Here is a 20586-nt window from a genome sequence, read left to right on the forward strand (position 1 = left end):
GGATGTTTAAAAGCCCGCTGGCGTAGTTTGCTTACTAGGTTAGAACTCAGTGAAAACAATATTCCCATTGTTGTTTCTGCATGCTGTGTGCTCCATAATATCCGTGAAAGAAAGGGAGAAAAGTTTCCAACGGTGTGGGGGGTGGAGGCAGATTGCCTGGCAGCCAATTTTGAGCAGCCAGACACCAAGGCAATAAGAAGAGCACATTGAGGTGCACTGCGTCTCCGTGAGGCTTTGAAAACTAGTTTAATCAATTACCCACAGTAATGTGACACTTACGTGTGTTGTTCCTTATCTAGCTGTCCCCTTCATTGCATGTACTCCCCTGTAAATTACACCCCCGCTAATCACAGTGTGCTGAATGAATAAAGAACCTTTTCTCCTCAATCCATTGATTTTTATTATGCTCACAAACACTGAGAGACAGCAAAGAAAAATAAGATAACCTGGGGCAAAAGGGCTGATAACACTGGGGCGGGGGGGGGGTGAGGAGGAACAAGGTCAGCTTGTTTACAATTGCACTGCAATAACAATCAAAGGTGTGGGAATGGGTGCCTTCTGGTCCTTGCACCCTCCCTGGGAATTGAGTGCAAGGGATACCGGACTTTCCGCCCCCACATTCTAGGGTATTTGAGAGAAGAGAATGTGGAACTTGGCAACAATGGCAGCAGGTTCACCATAGGTTGCAGTGGGACTCTAGCATCTAGCTGCCTTTCTTGAACCTCAACCAGATGCCTCAACATGTCTGTTTGCTCCCTCATAAGCCGTACCATCTCATCCTGTGTGTCACACTTGTGTTCCCTGCATGCTCTTCTGTCCTCACAGTCATTGTGCAGGTTCTCCGACAATGCAATCCTCCATGTGCTGAGCTCCATCTTGTCACTCTTGGAGGCATGTATTAACTCATTGAACATGTCCTCCCGAGTCTTCTTTTTCCACCTTCTAATCTGGAAAAGTCTTTGTCCCAGCATGGAGGATGCACCTCTGGAAAAGGTTTCAGCTGCAAAGAATACAAAGCACAAGGGTAGCATTGACAGTGCATACATTGTTTCTGGTGCATGGTTAAATCTTTTTATAAAAGAAACACCCCTCAATGCACTTCCCTGCAAGCCACAACGTAAGCAGAATCGCTGGCTACTGCAAGAGTCGTTTTGCTGCTCCAACCATGGTGACTAAGGCCATGAGGCATGGGCAAGAGGTCTTGTGCTGCAGCTTTTGTTAAGACATCCTTGGGATCACTGGTTGCACAGCCCCCTTTCCCATAGCAACCTGGATGGTGTTTGAGGACAGGCACCAGCGTAAAGCCCCACAAATAGTTTGATTGTTACAAAAGTGGCAAACAGGAAGCGTCACGCCCCTCACCCCTTTTTAAATGCTGGCTGCAATATGCAGTGATCCCTTCCAAACACAACCAGGGCACGCTCGGGAGACTGTAATTGTGTGATCCAGAATTCACCAAACAGGGGCGGATTACTTATCAAATTGCTTGCAGTTTAAGGGCTAGCATTTAAAACCTTCCCCTGTTTCCCCTAGGTGACCATATCCGATATCACTCTCCTGAAGGTAACAGAGGCAGAAAGGGAGCAGATGCTGCAAGCATCTGGGTACAGACCTGGTCCTTATGCTGCAATTCTGTGTGCCACAACGATGTCAGAAGAGTTAATACTGGTGTGGTGCGGGAAAGTGTCCTCCCGGGGTGGATGAAAGAAGGCAGCCCTTCCCAGAAACCTTCTGCAAAGGATTGCAGAGTACCTCCAAGAAAGCTTCCTAGATATCTCAAGGGAGGCTTCCTGGGCCATCCTTGGGCACATAAACAGTCTTTTCCAGAGAGCACCCTCTGTGTAGCTGGAGTGACAGCCAATAACTTCTATCCCAATTTTTTAATTCAGATTCAACATTAAAAATAATAGCATGTAACCCCTATACTTTGATTGAAAATGTGTACTCACCAGAGGTGCCTTTCCTGGCATCACACTCCGCCGACAATTGGTCCTGTGAGGGGATGGGCTCCAGAGTTAAAAAAAAGTTCTTGGTTGTCTGGGAGAATTGATCCTCTGCTTGCCTGCAGTGCATTCTCCTCCTCCTCCTTTTCTTCATCATCAACAATGTCCTCCTCGTTGTTGCCCAAGGTTGCTGTTGGCTCCTGGGAGGTATCAACGGAGCATTTTGGGTTAGTGGTGCGGTTGCGGTCTAGAATTGCATGCAGCTCCTCATAGAAGCGGCATGTCTGTGGCTCAGAACCAGAGTGACTGTTCGCCTCCCTTGTCTTCTGGTACGCTTGCTGAAGCTCCTTTATTTTCACGTGGCACTGCTGTGTGTCCCTGGTATAGCCCTTCTCCCCCATGCCCTGTGCGATTTTGGCATAGATGTTAACGTTTCTTTGCTGGTTCAGTGCTCTGTCTGCTCAGATTCTTTTCCCCACACAGCAATAAGATCCACTACTTCCTGTGCGCTCCATGTTGGAGCACATTTGTGGCCTTGAGCATTCATTGTCAGTTGTGCTGACGAGCTGTCCACGCCAATCAAACAGGAAATGAAAATTCAAACATTCCTGGGGCTTTAACAGGGGGGCAGCTGTTTCCTGTGTACCTGGCTGAAGTGCAGTGGAGTTGAAAGTGCTCTCCAGAGCGGTCACAGCAGAGCACTGTGGGACATCTCCTGGAGGCCAATTCATTCAAATTACACAGCGCAGTGTCTACACTATCCCCATGTCGATGTGTGGATGTCGACTGAACCGCTATACCTCTCGTGGAGGTGTAATACAGAAGTCAGCTTCACAAGCCCGTTAGGTTGGCGGAAGGGACTCAGTAGTGTAGACACATACATTACTAACTCGATCTAACACGGCATGTGTTGACCTAACTTTGTAGTGTAGACCAGGCCCCACTTTACTAGGTTGCAGTCAACCTCTGTGACCTTACTGAAGGACTTTCCAGTACCTGAAATCTGCATGACTGCTATGGATCTTCAGTACATACCTTCTCCAAACACTGCCTTGGTCCAGGCCTCTAGATCTGACATGGCAGTGGGCAGTGCAGCTCTGACTTCTCTACTGTCTCTGTTCTGAAGCTCCCTCCTCCCAGGGATAGTCACCTGAAGTGGAGCACCTAAAGTGACACTACTTGAAGAAGAAAGAAAGGTTACTCACCCTGTACAGTAATTGTAGTTCTTTGAGATGTGTGTCCCTATGGCTGCTCCACTACCTGCCCTACCAAGTTCTTTTCTGTCCTCTTTACTAGGATACAGAGTTCTCTCTTTAATAAATTCATTCCTAACAGACTTCTCTGCCTGAACCATGTGCGCCTCCACACCTTTTGGCTTTCCCCTAGCCCTTAGTTTAAAAAATCTTCTACAACCTTTTTGATTTTATGTTCCATTGTGGCTCCCAAATAGGCCAGTCCTTCACCAGAAGATTCCCTAGTTCCTCATAAACCTAAATCCCTACACCGTTGTCTCATCCGCACATTGTCTCATCCAAGTGTCTCATCCACACTGCAGTTCTGTCTGTCTTACAAGCCCTGCGCATGGAACTGGAAGCATTTCAGAGATGCTATCGTGGAGGTCCTGAACTTTAATCTCTTATATAGCAGCCTAAATTTGGCTTCCAAGACCTCTCTCCTACTTTTCCCTATGTCTGGTACTTCATGTGCCACCTACATATGCCAAGACCTCCGGCTCCTCCCCAACACTACCTATAAGGCTATCTAGATGAACTTTTAGTATCTCTCAGCTTATATATATAAATATATACATTATCGTTAAAAAGCAATTTGATTACTCCAGGATGCACTGTGCAGCAAGGTATAATGAAAAATGGAAAGGCCCACATTATCCAATTAAAAGACTGCTTCACTTTATTGTTTATTGGACAAACTCATTCTCCATGGAACCACCATAGGAAAATCAGTCATAGTACAGACACACTACATAGAGCTGGTTATGTTTTCAAATTCCTGGTGATTAAGCCATTTGGGATAAGCCAAAAAAAAAAAAAAAAAAAACAATCCACCCCCTTCCAGGCCAATGCCTCCAATCACTGACAGCATTGCGTAAGTCTGTTTGTTCAAAATATCCCTCTTTTCCTTCCTATCTGATTGCATCAAGGCAACTGAGTTCAGTAAATTGTTCAGTTTCAGGAAAGAAAGTGACTAAGTAAAGGTCAGATTCTGTTATGTCACTTTGTGACCCAGGTGATTAAGAATTTTTTAAAACTGAGTGTGAGCGGAAGGGGAAGGGAGTGTGTTTACACATTTGCTACTGATATGACCCAGCAATGGCCCCTAAACACAGCCCACCAGGCTAATTATTCTTCCTTAGCTAGAGTGGCTTGAACAAGTGAGTCACATTACAGCTTAAATTTATCAAAAAGATTATATTATATTGGAATAAGAACGTCTAACATGGGTTATACCAGTTTAACTTTGGTTTAAATTCTCACATTAAGTTATATTGAAAAAACTTTCCCGTGTTTTTCTGATAAGGCCTCAAAATTTGTCCTGTTTTCAATTCCTTGGCTAAGCATTTAGTGCCTACTTCACATTTAGTTTTTGACTACCACATAGACCAAATATCCTTTTTGTTGGGACTCTCTTGTCTTTATTATTTGCCATTTTGGACCTCAAAGAAAGCCACAGTTCAATAACATAAATGTACCTATTTGGATACCATGCTCATCAGCATAATATTATATTATTTATCAAATATTCATTACCTGAATTTAGGGCCAGATAATATCTTATTATTAAAAAAACCCAGTAACAATGTACTTCACCCTGTCAAAAGTTGTATTTGGATTTGGAAATAGTAAAATTATTCCTAGTTTTGTTTCATTCTGTTAAGTAGATACTCTTGAAGGTTAGTCTTCAAATGAGTTGATTCCTACAGGCATTAAATACTGGGTATTTTTAGCCCACCTATTATATCAATACATCATATCCCATTATCAGACTATGCAATAGTATCTTCCATCTATATTTCATAGGGAAATTGGAATAATTATCTATTTATTCTTTTTGAATTCAGGTAGCTTTTTATAATCCCTTGTGACAAAGTTCCTCCTCTACCTTGGTGGGTCCTGCGCTTACTGGCAGATTTGCTCGCCTCACAGATTCACCCTGTGGGTTGGGAAACAGTCCAGAGACCTTCCCCTCTGGTAGAAGCTACCATCCAGGCCAACTCCTCCTGTGTTGGATCAGGAGTTAGGAGGTTTGGGGGGAACCCAGGCCTGCCCTCTACTCCGGGTTCCAGCCCCAGGTCCTGTAGACTGCAGCTGTTTAGAGTACCTCCTAGTACAGTTGCACGACAGCTACAATTCCCTGGGCTACTTCCCCATGGCCTCCTCCCAACACCTTCTTTGTCCTCACCACCAGACCTTCCTCCTGATGTCTGATAACGCTTGTACTTCTCAGTCCTCCAGCAGTACGCCTACTCACTCTCGACTTCTTGCACACCTCTTGCTCCCAGTTCCTCTCACACACTTCCTCTCCTCTGGCTCCCCCTGGCCTGACTGGAGAGAGCCCTTTTATAGCATCAGAGGGGCCTTAATTAGAGTCAGGTGCTTAACTGCCTCACCTGACTCTTAGCAGGTTAATTGGAGTCAGGTGTTCTCATTAGCCTGGAGTAGCCCCTGCTCTGGTCACTCAGGGAACAGAAAACTACTTATTCAGTGGCCAGTATATCTCCCTTCTACTACTGTGCTGTTCCTAACTGGTCTGGGCCCATCACACCCTGTAAAGACTTGACAAATGGAAAACTCTCCAGAGCAAATGGAAAATCTCTAAAAAGCAATGGAAAGGCTTCTTCCAGAAAAAAAGTTTTGTAATAAATTTTGCAATACATTGCAGGAACTTGAAAAGGGCATGGTGGAAGATCCTGTGATTTATTGGCCTTGATATAAGCCTTGAAGAGTGAAATCTGGAAAGAACTTGTAGAAAAACTGCTTAGAGGTTTACTCTCATTAGACATGAAGGTCACTGATGGTGGAGGGAGACACAACTAAGCCTAATTAGAATTCTAATATCCAAGTGTCTGAACGATAGAGAGAGGAATCTGGTCCTGTTGCTCGATCAACAGCATCAAAATCAGCACTACAGTTCTACAAAAGTTTAATTCTATCCAGACTGCAGCCAGAAAATACAAAACAGAAGAAAATAATTTGTCAAGGTCAAAGAGTTTGATTCCCTATCAGACTGGTGTTGAAAGGGAGAACAAAATGTATATTTTCACCAGACTTTGCACTTAATTTGAATATTACAGATTCAAAAATAATAACCATCACAAATCTCTCATGTACAGTCAATACCGATCTTCACTGAAACTCAGAGATGAGCAATGAACTAACGAAACAAATACAAGTTATAAATGTCATGTTTAAAGATCTCCTTGGTGAGCAGGTTGAGGAATGGAACCAAAAGAGGGAAACAAACTCTGTTAAAGGTGGTTGCTGGTGGTAAAATGCTACATCAAAATGCCAGGATCAAAATCTTTGGCAATGTTAAATGTTTGACTCAGAAAGGTTTTAAACAAAGTCTTATTTCAGACACAAGGATATAGTTTTTAGTGTAAGTTTTATTTTCTTTGATAGCTTAAAGGAGCATACACACAATTTGGGACTGTGGTCATGGAAAGTATATTGGTGGGAGGGAAGAAGGAGGTAGGTGCTTGCTTACAGGATAATATATGCAAGGGTGTGCTCTACTCTGTAAAATTCTCTACAAGTAATTTAGCTAAAATACAAGGTACCAGACAGAATATCCACACAGAACTGACACATTAAAAATGAAAGGCCAACTTGTGGAGTTAACCACTGGCCACTGTAAATAGAGAGATGAGAAGGATCTGCACTATGAGCCTGGGGAGGAATAATTCAGCAGAATTCCTCCTAAGACTCTAGGGGAAAGAGTGCAGGAACAGAAGTTTTGCTACCCTCATAAAGGCCATAATGTGGGCTCCCATGCCCAGAGGCAGCTTTGCTCTCCACTTCAGAAAGATTGTGGGGCCATAGGCTGGGTCTCTCCCTACTCCACTTCACCTCCTTCACAAGGACCCAAGCAGAATGGGAAGGTCCTTGCACCTTATCTTGTCAGCATACATGCATACAATCAGCCACAGTCTGGCCTCAAACATGGCTACTACTCACTACAAGCATAAATAATTTACTGGAGTATGTTTCTGGAATGTTCATGTTTTTAATCTGATTAAAAGAACATGAGTCCTATTTGCATTCAGAACCATGAATATAAGTATTGTAACATGGCTCATTTGTTCTCTTCAAAGAGACCAGATCCTAAAAAACTCTTAAATTGGACAGATCTTTGAAGCTTGTAAACCCTCTGGCCTGGGCAATGTGATCATTTAAATTAATGAAAATCTCCCTTTTATGGTGCACCCTGTTAATAATGAACCTAGTGAATCACTAGAGGGTGAGAGAATAAATCTTAGTGTCAATTCCCAGACAAAAAACTTCATTAAGCTGGAATTAAGGATGAGAAAGTACCATACCTTAAAAGATAAAAAAGGGAGAACACTGTAGTTTTAAATACCTAAACATGAGAAAGCCAGGGTATATGAAAGTTAAATTCAAAACAAAACACAAAAAGAAAGGCAATGTTAGAAAGTATGAAATTTCACAATTGCAGTATCTCAAACATCCTTACCTACCTCCATCCCTACCTTAACCCACATCCAGCTCCACCAGCTTCAGGAGACAGTTTAGCCAACATTAAATTGGAGATACTATAGTCTATGGCTATGTGGGACTGTGAGACACATCTCTCCCCATGTGGGTATTCAGCCATTCCATCCATAGCCCAATGCCACCTTAGCAAGAAAAAATAAGCAACAGGAATGTGGAAAATAAAGGTGCTTTCTCTCAGAGGCCCCATTCCTGGAGTATCTGAAATTTTATACTCATAACACCTCTGTGAGGCATTATATTTTATTTTATAACTGGGGTACTGAATCACAATGAAATGACGTGCTTAGGACCCCACACAAAGCTTGTAGCAAAGTTGGAATTGAAGGCATATTTTTGGAGGCCCTAGCTTAGAGGTGGGCAAACTATGGCCCATGGGCCACATTGGCCCGCGGGACCCTCCTGTCTGGCCCATGAACTCCTGGCCCGGGAGGCTAGCCCCCAGCCCCTTCGCCGCTGTTCCCCCTTCCCCGCAGCCTCAGCTCACTGCACTGCCAGCGCAATGCTCTGGGGGGCAGGGCTGTGAGCTCCTGGGGCAGCGCAGCTGCAGAGCTCAGCCTGTGCTGCGCAGTGGCGATGACGTGGCTGGCTCCAGCCGGGCAGCGCGGCTGTAGCGCCACCAGTCACCAGTGCTCCAGGCAGCATGGTAAGGGGGCAGGGAGCATGGGGGGTTGGATAGAGGGCAGGAGGGTTCGGGGTGGTGGTCAGGGGGCAGGGGTGTGAATAGGGGTCGGGGCGGTCCGAGGGCGGGGAACAGGGGGGTTGAATGGAGGCAGGGGTCCCGGGGGGGCAGTCAGGAATGAGAGGAGGGATTGGATGGGGCGGCAGGGGGCAGTCAGAGGCGGGGGTTCTGGGGGCAGTCAGGGGACAGGGAGCAGGGGGTGGTGGTGGTGGATGGGGCAGGGATCCCAGGGGAACACGTCAGGGATTGGGGGGGTTGGATGGGAAAGGAGTCCGGGGGGGGAGGTGCAGATAGCGGGTGGGGACCAGGCCACGATCCCCTCCCCTAACCGGCTCTCCATACAATTTTCAAAACCCGATGCAGCCCTGAGGCCAAAAAGTTTGCCCACCCCTGCCCTAACCAATGCCTTAGCCACAAGACTATCCTTCTTCCACTGCTTATTGATGTTATGTGTCAATAGGCAAGGGAGGCCTACTTGTTGAAGGGTAACTCTTACATCACCTCTGACGTGTAACCTTTACTTTACCTGGAAAAGTGGATAATTGCCTACCTTCCCAAGTTGCCTGGTGTTGAGGAGGATCCATACTTAGAGAACTACAATATTCCTGGTGGAGAAGCCCCACTCATGTAATCCCTTTTGAAGACATCAGGGCCCAGGTGCTTAAACGTATTCGGGTGCCTTGTCTCATTGAACTCAGTGGTCTGGGCACCAAGCACAATGGGGTCCTTGTCCAAGACTAAGGCTCCTTGGGTGCTACGGTGATACAAATAAATAATATTAAAAATAGAACTAAACAGGAGTGGGAGGGGTTTGAATTCAACCTCCCTCTAGGTTCTTTGAGTAGAAAGGAGGTGTTTCTTTTTTCTTTCTTTCTTTGTTTCTTTCTTTCTTTCTTTCTTTTTTTTTTTTTTTTTAGCACTTGCCAGAATCAGACCCAGTACTGAATATTACAGGCTGAATATTTATGGGCTTGTTTGCTGAGTCTTCTGTTAAAAGGAACAAGAAAGGAGAAAAAGTGAGCATCCTTCTTCATCCAGAGCATTACAATACTCACAATCCACAGCTTTTTTTTCCCAATAAGACCCATTTCCCAGCACTTTATTAAAAAAAATTGTTCATGTGGGTAGACATCAGAATACTTTTATTGGTCTTAGAGAAATATTACTATGAAAAAGTTTGGGACCCCTGACGTAAGAGAACTAGCTTATTCAGGGAACTGGCAATGGTACAGCCATTCCCCTCTAGGTCCTTAGCCCAAATCTGGACCAAGTCATATTGCCTGAAAGTTGTTACTGTATGGTTAGTGGTCTGCGTCCAGCCCTCAGTGAAGAGGTGTGCACAACACACAAAAACCATCATCCCAGCTGGTAATATTGCTACAGTCTCAGTGGAGAAACCAAGAACTGAGAGGGCATACCCATGTTCGGATGGAAGTTTGGTTCTGAAGGGTTGCCAGCCTGGCAAATTTCATGAGCATGAGCTACATTGAAGGTAAGGGAAAAAAATATCGAGCCAGCATCTGCAATATGAGCTCATTCCTACAAGGTGCCATGTGCTCTCAGCTCCCCTTGAAGTTTGTGGCAGATCTTGCAGGATCAAGTTTTACATAAGTCTTGAAAATTTGGCTTGTGGGAGTGATTTTTTTTTAAAGTCTGAATTTGGCCCTAACCATGGAACTTGCCCAACCAACACATCAAACTATTCTACTGATCTAGATAGGAAAGTAACTCTATACTGTGTGTTTGAGAGTGGACATTTATTTGTGTTACAAAAGTAAAATCATGGTTAACCATATTATCCCCCAGCTGCATCTGGACATCCAGACAAGCACATAACAACTGATCTTTCTCAGCTTAGTTTTATCTTTTTTACCAGTTTAGTAACAAATTAGATGTCTAGATCTTACATTCAGCAACCACTCTACATGCCACATTTAAAATCAGACTTAAAACTTCCTTTCTAAAGCCTATATTCATAAATTATTTTTACTAGCTACTCATAGCAAGTATTATCTAGCAATTTTATGTTTTGTAACCTGGGAAAACCTTTTTTCTGTCTAATGAGTAAGGCTGCGATTGTTTCACGGAGGTCGCGGATATCACAGATTTCATGACTTTCCGTGACCTCCGTGACTTCCACAGCGGCTGGTGCCACTGACTTACTTCAGGGCCAGCTGCTCGGGTGCCCCATGACCAGCAGCACCGGCCACTGCTGGAGTGACCCAGGGCCAGCTGTTTCGATGGTCCCTGGGGCCAGCCGCTCCAGTCACTGCTCAGGAGGCCCCGGGCAGCTGACTCTGGGGACCGCCCAAGCAGCGGCCGGTATGCCTGGTCCTGTGGACCGCCTGAGCAGCGGTCCTGGGGGCGGCCCTGGTGAGCATCTGAGCAGTGGTCCTGGGGGTGCCCTGGGGACCACCCAAGCAGCAGCAGTTCCAGGGCAGCTGGAGCAACGGCCCCAGGGGCACCTGGAGGCCGTCTGGAGAGTGATCCCCGGGAGCAGTGGCTGGGAGGCAGTCAACCCCTAGCACTGGAGCAGCCCCCCCCAGCAGGGGCCCCCTGAGCAGCAGGGCCCCATAAGTAGAGATTTAGTCACAGGTATTTTTGGTAAAAGTCATGGACAGGTCACAAGCCATGAATTTTTATTTATTGCCTGTGACCTGTCCATGACTTTTACCAAAAATACCCGTGACTAAATCTTAGCCTTATTAGTAAGTGTTAGCAAGGAGCCTTTCTAATAATTCACCACCTACCTGTGGCTCTTTTTCAAAAATAACAATCACAGTTATTTTATAGATATTATTGTCGGAGTTAATAGCACCACCTATTATAAGGTTGCACAACATTTCCTGTTATAATAATCTGTTTTCAGTTGTTTGTAACATTGCCAAAGTAACCATTTGGGCTGAAATTGACCATGCTGATATCTGCCTCAGGCTGATTTTTTTTAATTTCACCAAAAATCATTTCATCATTTCCAAGAATGAGGCTAAGGAAAAATACGATGTGTTGCCTATCTTAAAAACTTCTGTCAAACTTTTTCTTTGAAAAGCTATAGTAGCCCCATACTTTGGAGCAAGGACTTGAATTTGGGTGGGGGAGACTTTTGTGTCAGAAATGTGCTGTTTGCCATCCTCGTGAAAATCCACCCAAATTTGGTCAATTCACAAACCATTGAAAAAACACAGTTCGCACATGCTAAGTAGAGATTTCTTAGATTTTATTAGTGAAATTCCCTGACGATTCCATCCACATTAGGCATACTCCAGCCCAGGACAGAGTGGGATTTCTCAGCAGTTGCATCTCTGGGCTGTTTTGGGCCATGCCAGGTCTGGGTCCAGGCACATGAACTGACAGCAGGGTCGGCCTTAGGGAAAATGGCACCCTGGGCAAACTTGTATTTTGGTGCCCCTCCATAACCCCTGACCCTTACAGGATCCCCCCACCCCATCGCCGCTGGGCTCCACTGTCTCCCCCAGTGTTTAATTTTAGGGCTGTTGATTAAGTGCAGTTTACTCATCCGATTAACTAAAAAAAATTAGTCGTGATTAAAAAAATTAATCACAATTAATCGCAGTTTTAATTGCACTGTTAAACAATAGAATACCAACTGAAATTTATTAAATATATTTGGATGTTTTCTACATTTTCAGATATATTGATTCCAATTACAACACAGAATACAAAGTGTACTTTATATTATTATTTTTATTACAAATATTTGCACTGTAAAAATGATAAACAAAAGAAATAGTATTTTTCAATTCACCTCATACAAGTACTGTAGTGCAATCTCTTTATGGTGATAGTGCAACTTACCAATGTAGATCATTTTTGTTACATAGCCTCAGTCAAAAACAAAACAATGTAAAACTTTAGAGCCGACAGTCCACTCAGTCCTACTGCTTGTTCAACCAATCGCTAAGAAAACAAGTTTGTTTACATTTACGGGAGACAACGTTGCCCACTTCTTATTTACAATGTCAGCTGAGTGAGAATAGGTGTTCGCATGGCACTTTTGTAGCCAGCATTGCAAGGTATTTATATGCCAGATATGCTAAACATTCGTATGCCCCTTCATGCTTCAGCCACCATTTAAGAGGACATGCTTCCATGTTGATGACACTCGTTAAAAAAATAATGCATTAAATAATTTCTCTCCTTGGGGGAGAATTGTATGTCTCCTTCTCTGTTTTACCCACATTCTGCCATATATGTCATGTTATAGCAATCTTGGATGATGACACAGCACATGTTTTTCATTTTAAGAACACTTTCACTGCAGATTTCACAAAACGTGAAGAAGGTACCAATGTGTGATTTCTAAAGATAGCTACATTACTTGACCCAAGGTTTAAGAAGCTGAAGTGCCTTCCAAAATCTGAGAGGGACGAGGTGTGCAACATGGATTCAGAAGTCTTAAAAGAGCAACGGTCCGATGCGTAAACTACAGAACCCGACCCACTAAATAAGAAAATCAACCTTCTGCTGGTGGCATCTGACTCAGATGATGAAAATGAACATGTGTCAGGCCTCACTGCTTTGGATCGTTATTGAGCAGAACCCATCCACAGCATGGAAACATGTCCTCTGGAATGATGGTTGAAGCATGAAGGGACATATCAATCTTTAGCGCATCTGGCATGTAAATATCTTGCAACGCCAGGTACAACAGTGCCATGTGAATGCCTAGTCTCACTTTCAGGTGACATTATAAACAAGAAGTGGGCAGCATTATCTCCTGCAAATGTAAACAAACTTAGCGATTGGCTGAACAAGAAGTAGGACTGAGTAGACTTGTAGGCTCTAAAGTTTTACATTGTTTTATTTTTGAATGCAGTTATTTTTTGTACATAATTCTACCTTTGTAAGTTCAACTTTCATGATAAAGAGCTTGCACTACAGTACTTGTATTAGGTGAATTGAAAAATACTATTTCTTTTGTTTTTTACAGTGTAAATATTTGTGATAAAAATAAATATAAAGTGAGCACTGCACACTTTGTATTCTGTGTTGTAATTGAAATCAATATATTTGAAAATGTAGAAAACATCGAAAAATATTTCAATAAATGGTATTCTATTATTATTTAACAGCACAATTAATCATGATTAAATTTTGTAATCACTTGATAGCCCTATTTAATTTGTATTGAAAGAGATGCCAGAGGCTAGAACTCAGCCCTGGCACAAATTAAGCATTGGCAGGGTAGCCTGATACTGGTGGGTGCTGGCCGGGAGCCCAGCTCTGAAGGCAATGCTGCCACCAGCAGCAGTGCAGAAGTAAGGGTGTCATGGTATATGATGTATGGGCACCCTTACTTCTGTGCTTTTGCTGTGGCTTGTGGTGCCTGGTGCTCGGCATGTGGCTCAAGGTGGGCTTCGTGCTGTCACACGGGGGCTGCATCTTGCCAGAACCCGCAGTCCTTTGGCTACTCCTAGCTCACCAGGGCACCATTTCAGATTTTGGTGGGGAAAGGGGGAGGCAACTTTAACTGTGATTCCAGGCGATACTTAGGCACCTGAAAACTAAAGGTTTTGGGTTTTTTTGCAGATAAATTAGCTGTTGATTTCACTGTTTACACACAAATCTACAAAAAATTTCCATTGGTAGTAATTGAAATTTACAGATAGGGAAAGCAAGAAAAATGCTGTTTCAGAACTTGTTAGAGTCAAAATTCAGTGATATAAACTTCTGAATTAGGATTGTTACAAATGGACTAGTGAATGAATAGTTACATCAACGAATAGTTTCTGGTTTTTAGGATATTTATTTTATATATCCTGACATGTGATATTGACACTTCGTGGTTTTTGCAGTATTGCTGTAGTTATGTTGGTACCAGGATATGAGAGCCACAAGATGGGTGAGGTAATATATTTAATTGGCCCAACTTTGGTTGGTGAAAGAGACAAGCTTTCAACCCCCCCCCCGAGCTCTCCTCCAGGTCTGTGGAACTCAAAAACTTGTCTCTTTCACCAACCAAAGTTGGCTCAGACAAAGATATTACCTCACCCATCTTGTGCTTCTGTGTTTTAACAGCTTTAAAGCTTGAACTCTTTGATTCTCAACTTCTACTGACATTAAAAAGTTATCTGGCCTCCCCCATAATTTCCCACAACTGTGAACATTAAAAATTATAAAAATACAAAAAAGCTTAAAAATAAACAATTGATATTATGCAGCAAAGTAATAAAAAAATAAAAATTGCATCCTACCAAGCCTATTTATAAGCCACCAGAGCCATTCAAGTGGTAATAAAGCCATTTAACAGACATGTGCCAACCCCCAGGTCAGTTTCTGAATTTACTAACAAAAACAGTTGTGCATTACTGTAATATTTACTCAGAACATGTTAGTCTATGGGACCTTAGTTTAAAATTTGCTTTAAAAATATTTCATTAGTGTGGTGCTGAAAATTATAAAATCACATCTCTAAAAAAATCCTGATAGATTTTGAGATGCACAATCTGCGTATTCATCTTTAGCTTCATTAAATGCTTGGATCTTCAGACATAACGTTTTCTAAATAAATCCTTCAAAAGATTATCTAAAATACACATGCGAGCCTGGGCTGCCATCGGGCATAGGGGCACCAATTTAATAATACTGCATAGGGCTCCATAAATCCTAAGGATGGCCCTGATTTTAGGGCATGTCTACACTTACTGGGGATCAATGCTGTGATGATTGATCGACTACCGATCGCTCTCCCGTCGACTCTGGTACTCCACTGGAACAAGAAGCATAAGGTAAGTCAATGGGAGAGTTTCTCCCGTCAACCCAGCATGAGGTAGACACGGCAATAAGCCGACCTAAGCTGTAGTGTAGACCTGCCCTTGGACAAGGCCCTCCCCCTAGGAATTTCAGTATGCTGTTAAGGACAACTAGTGGAAACAGAAAGAGATACAAACAGAAAGCCTGAGGGTGGGGATAGGCAATCAGAAATTGAAGGAAAGGGAGATGGGTTTCAAGGAGGTCACAGTAGGCAGGCACCACCTACTTAATGGTTAATCTGCTATTAAAACTACAGAACCACTGTGTTGGGAACAGCCCTGGGACGGGGAAGAGTGCAGTGAATCTGCATGCAACTCCCCTACCCACTGTGGCCTAAATTCCCACTCCTGTTCAGATGGCGGGGGAGGCACATGGAGGAGCTGATCTCACACCCATTATCTCCTGCCTGACTTTGAGGAGTCAGCCCCTGGGACCAAGTGAGTGAAGCTTCTGAGCCAGAGGAGTAGGGAGGACCCTCACCTGCTGATGGGGGTAGGGGGCACAATTTAAAGGTCCCCCCCAACAGCTGGAATCATGCCCCCCCTCCCCAGGCAGCTTCCCCCTTATTCTCAGTTCCCCTGTGGGAAAGCAGCTGTTCCTCCACTACCTCTTCCTGCGGAGCTGAAACAGCATCCCCGCCCCACAGCTCCTAGCTATTTGGTGCACCTGCTGTTTGTTTGCCTCTCTGCAGGGGAGGGAGGGAGGGTTTGGCAGGCAAACCCTGGCAGAAAAGTGGGGGGGAGGGTATGTGACCCTGCATGCCCCCCCATTGTGTCATCTCTCTGCAGGGAAGGGACGGGATGGATGGGAGCAGGCTGCAGCACCCCTGGTTAGTGTGGTGCTCACCTGTGCAGAGCTAAGTGTGTGCTCCTGCCAGCAGTGCTGGGGGACAGAGCAAACCCTTTCCTGAACAAGTGGGGCTCTTAGGGGAGGTTAGTGCAGCAGGCCCACTCCCATCACAACCTAGATAGCAGGGAGGCTGCTTCAATCCCCCAGCTGGGACACACACAGGCAAGCTGCTGGCACACACATCCCTCCTCCTCCTCCTCCTCCTCCCCCCACCCCTCAACCTCAGCCGCCCATCCCAGAGATCAGATCAGGAGCCTCTTCCAGCCCAGCCCCACTTCCCATGGCTTCTAACGCAGGGAGAACTCTGCCACTGGAGTAGTTACCTGACAGAGTGCCTAGTCAAGTTGCAGCTTGGGGCTGCCCTCTCCAGTGATACACGTCTCTCTCCCTGGCTGGCTGGCTGCCTCCGTAAGGCCATCTGGCTCTCGGTTGGAAAGTCAGGTCACGAGTGAGATAGCAAACGCACTCCCTTCAGTATGTCACCCTGGGCAATTGCCCTGGTCAAAGGCCAGCCCTGAGCAGGGTGCCAGCTCTCCTGTGTTCTCATCAACCTCGAAGAGCCCAGGCAATGTGGACGATGAAGCTGACTGATTCAAATGCAGAGGGGACAAGAGTAAGGAGGAGATGGGGAGAGTAGCTTGGGACAAGGAGATTGGGGGATGGGGGAAAACTGGGATTGGAGGCTGGGAGAGGATGTGGGGAGATGGAAATGGACTAAGAATTGGGATGAAGCGGGAGACTGGGATTGGCTGGGTAAGAAGACAAGGATTTGGAGCTCAGGGGACTGGGAAGCATGTAGGTACAGGGGGAGGAAGATTGAGGGATGATCTTACTGGAATACTGTGCTCACAATTCAAGGAGGCTGTTGATAAATTGGAGAGATTTCAAAGAGCCACAAGAATGATTAAAGAATTAGAAAACATGTCTTATAGTGACAGACTCAAAGAGCTCAATCTATTTAGCTTAACAAAGGGAAGGCTAAAGGGTGACTTGATTACAATCTATAAGGATCTACATGAAGAACAAATATTTAATAAATGGCCTCTTCAATCTAGCAGAGAAAGGTATAACATGATCCAATGGCTGAACAAATTCAGACTGGAAATAAGGCTTAATTTTTTAATGATGTGAGAGAGTAATTAACCATTGGAACAATTTTCCAAGGGTTGTGGTGGATTCTCCATCACTGACAATTTTTAAATAAATATTTAAATCAAGATTGGATGTTTTTCTGAAAGATCTAGGAATTATTTTGGAGGCATTCTGTGGTTTGTCTTGGCTAAGGCTGTTGGCTAATACAGTTGAATGGTGCGCCAGAAAATTGGATTCTGTCCCTGCTTGGTACAGTGGCTCTTAGAAGAGCATGAGGTCTTTGATGAGCTCTCAGTACCAGAACAGACTGGTCCCTCAAAGTCACTCTCTTTGGGACCAGAGGTCGCCAACACAATCGTTCTCTAAGGTGACTGGGATCTATTTAACGAGGTGTTCTCTGATGGGAGACGCAGAACTCCTTTTCCTTGGGGCCCTGTTGGTACTTCAGTGCCTTTGTCCCGTGAAGATCTCAGTGAGCGGGATACAGGGATCAATGAGGCACTAAATGCACTTGAAGGCTGGTGTATAGGGGTGTCCGTTGATCCCAGCTCCGAAACTGGTCTTAGTGCTTGCTCCATCATAAGGAGCCCCGATGTTATCTATTTTTTCTATATCTGCTCTTGAAAGAAGTGCTGATCTTGCACTTGGTTGGTGTGTGGGTGTCTCCCAACCAGTGGAATGCCTGTTGCTAACTGGGCTAGACTCCTGGCCGGAAAAGCAGTTCTTAAAGCTTGGGGATCCCAGCATAACCAGCGACAACTACCTCCAAGGAAAAGCCCCTCAAGGCGGAGAAAAGATGGGGTAGTCAACAGACAAACCACCAAATAAAAAATGGCGCATCGAACTAGTAAATTAAACTACTGAATAATTAGAAAGCTAAACTATACTAAGACTGAAATACAAAGCTAAGCTACAGCTAGGCTGAAAGCAGGCATGCTTGATGTTCCAGCTCAGGCTGTAGGGTCGTTGAGAAGGGCCTGAGGGTGGTTTGCCAGGACAGCTTTATTTATCTTTGGTACAGGGCACAAGGATATCTGGAGCATATGTATAGGCTGAATGGGCACTGCTTCTGAAAATCTCCAATGAAAGGCGCATGGGACTCATCCTCACCTGAAGTGGATCTCCCATAGGGACACTGCTCAAAGAATTAATAATTCTATCTTCAGAGAAGGGTTTGAAGGGTATGCAATAAATAAGACTTAGGGCCATACTTTGAATGAAGAAGAAACAAAATACCAAATAGCTACACAGTAAGTGAGCACCATCCACCCTCTGCATTGAATGAGGCAGGGATTCTGTGGAAATAATAGTATTGTAATTAAAGATTGCATCATAATGCACATAAAGTTGCTCACACAACCTTAATTCTGGCATTTCCTATGTTTTGAGTGCTTGACTTTGCAGCCCTTAATAATGCTCTTTTAACTTCTTCTGTGCGTGTAATAATATACAGAATATGCTGTATGTTATGGCATCAGTTGCAAGTCTTTTTCTTTCACACATATACTATTACATATATTGTTATAATTTTGGAAGTAAGAAGATTTCTCATAACACAAGAACTAGGGGTCACCAAATGAAATTAATAGGCAGCAGGTTTAAAACAAACATAAGGAAGTATTTCATCACACAATACACAGTCAACCTGTGAAACTCTTTGCCAGACGATGTTGTGAAGGCCAAGACTATAACAGGGTTGAAAAAAGAACTAGATAAATTCATGGAGGATAGGTCCATCAATGGCTATTAGCTAGGATGGGCAAGGGTGGCGTCCCTAGCTTCTGTTTGCCAGAAGCTGGGAATGGGAGACAAGAAATGGATCACTTGATTACCCGTTCTGTTCATTCCCTCTGGGGCACTTGGCATTGGCCATTGTTGGAAGACAAGATACTGGGCTAGATGGACCTTTGGTCTGACACAGTATGGCCATTCTTATGTTCTTATTTGCATGAATGGATGGATGCAAACTTGGATATTAGGAGGAGTTGGATATTATTCCATATGTCTTAATTTGGCAGAACCCAGTTTGTTAAAAATGTAAAAGCCCTAAAGCTCTGCACAGGCACAGGGTTCTACTCATGCAGATCCAGTTACAGGAATATGGCTTTAGACTGTGAACTTTTTTGGGCAGGACTGTCTTTTATTATGTTTGAGACAAGGTAAGAGAGTTAACATCTTTTACTGTCCAACTTCTGTTGGTGGAAGGTAAAAGCTTTTGAGCTTCACAGAACTCTTCTTCAGGTCTGGGAAAGGTAACCAAAGTGTCTGAGCTAAACAGAAGTTGGGACAGATTGTTAAACATGGGGGGTTCACACAAGCTATAGGAGACTGCTTAAAATGAAGTGGGCAGTTAAGGGTTAGCAGGTAATGTGGTGTGTTACAAATTGTTGTAGGGAGCCTTAAAACCAGTGTCTCGAGTCCATGATTTTTAGTTTCTATCAGCATTACAAATTTAAATTCCCAGGCTCACTTTTTGAAAGTGTTGTGCAGGTTTCCTTTGAGGATAAGAGGTCAGATATGAAGTTATTTGTTTGTGAAGAGTATTTGCCCATGGGTGACATGGTGTTTTTGTCTTTTAGCATTTATCTGTATCATTTGAGAATGTAATAATTGTCTGGTTTCACCCACATAGTTGATGTGGGACATATGATGCACTGGAGAAGATACACCACATGTCGTGATAGGCATGTCTAGAACCCATGAATCTTGAAAGGTGTATTGTGGAAGGTATTTATGATCATAGCAGTGGAGATATGTCTGCAGGTTTTGCATCTCTTGTTCTGGCAGGGTCTGGTGCTGCTTTGAGTTGGTGTGACCTGGTCTGTGAATTCTGATGATGAGCTTGGTGGATTGCTTGAAAGCCAGAAGACGGCATTCAAGAAATATTTCTTTCACGTGTGAGTCCCCATCAAATATGGTTTGTAATTGTTTGATGATACCTCAGGTTCCAGGATAGGCTGATAGGTGACAACTAAGGGTGTGTTGTCAGTGAGATTCCCGCCACTACCCCCCATATTGAAGCAGGTTCTCATGGGGTGTTTGCAGCATGGAATGGTCCACCCAATCTACATCTCTGGCAGTGTGTCCTTGTTTAGTGAAGGCCTTTTTAAGTGTGTTAAGATGTATACCTCAAACTGCTCTTTGGAACAAATTCTGTGTTATCTGAGTGCCTCGGTGTGTCTGGGGTGATTGCTGGATCTGTGGAGGTAAGTGTGGTGATCCATGGGTTTGTTATGTAGTCATTAGTAGGGTTCCATTGTTAAAGCTGATCGTATGCCCAGGGTGTTGATGCTGGTGTTGAAGTGTTCTAGAGAAAGTTTGATGGATGGGTGGTGATTATAGAAGTTGTGTTAGAAGTCTTAGGGAGTTTAATTTGTCCATCCAGAGGATGAACAAATATCGATTCATCATAGTTGGTTTTGTGGTGCCTTCTCCCAGAAATTCTTCCTCACGTTGATCCATGAAAAGCTTAGCATATGGGGGAGCTATCCTAGTA

At 44.1% G+C, this 20586-nt stretch overlaps 1 protein-coding gene across 1 annotated transcript; it reads right to left on the reverse strand.

Moving 5' to 3' along the window:
- Window positions 1–506: 506 nt before the first annotated feature.
- Window positions 507–3039, reverse strand: LOC128835468 (uncharacterized). The gene is made up of 3 exons (XM_054024982.1): window positions 2979–3039; window positions 1950–2143; window positions 507–1000 (listed from the first exon to the last, which is right to left on the reverse strand). Exons 2-3 carry the CDS (start codon window positions 2098–2100, stop codon window positions 534–536), a joined length of 618 nt encoding a protein of 205 aa, XP_053880957.1. The 5' UTR covers window positions 2101–2143; window positions 2979–3039; the 3' UTR covers window positions 507–533.
- Window positions 3040–20586: the final 17547 nt, after the last annotated feature.

The sequence above is a fragment of the Malaclemys terrapin genome, chromosome 1 (assembly GCF_027887155.1).
Source record: "Malaclemys terrapin pileata isolate rMalTer1 chromosome 1, rMalTer1.hap1, whole genome shotgun sequence".
NCBI lineage: Eukaryota > Metazoa > Chordata > Testudines > Emydidae > Malaclemys > Malaclemys terrapin.

What these genes read in the sequence shown, in the direction of transcription:
- LOC128835468 (XM_054024982.1), bottom strand. Translation starts at nt 2,100, where the DNA reads ATGATGAAGAAAAGGAGGAGGAGGAGAATGCACTGCAGGCAAGCAGAG. An exon ending in TGCCAGGAAAGGCACCTCTG is followed by an intron (nt 1,001 to 1,949) that starts GTGAGTACACAT and finishes TATTCTTTGCAG; the next exon opens with CTGAAACCTTTTCCAGAGGT.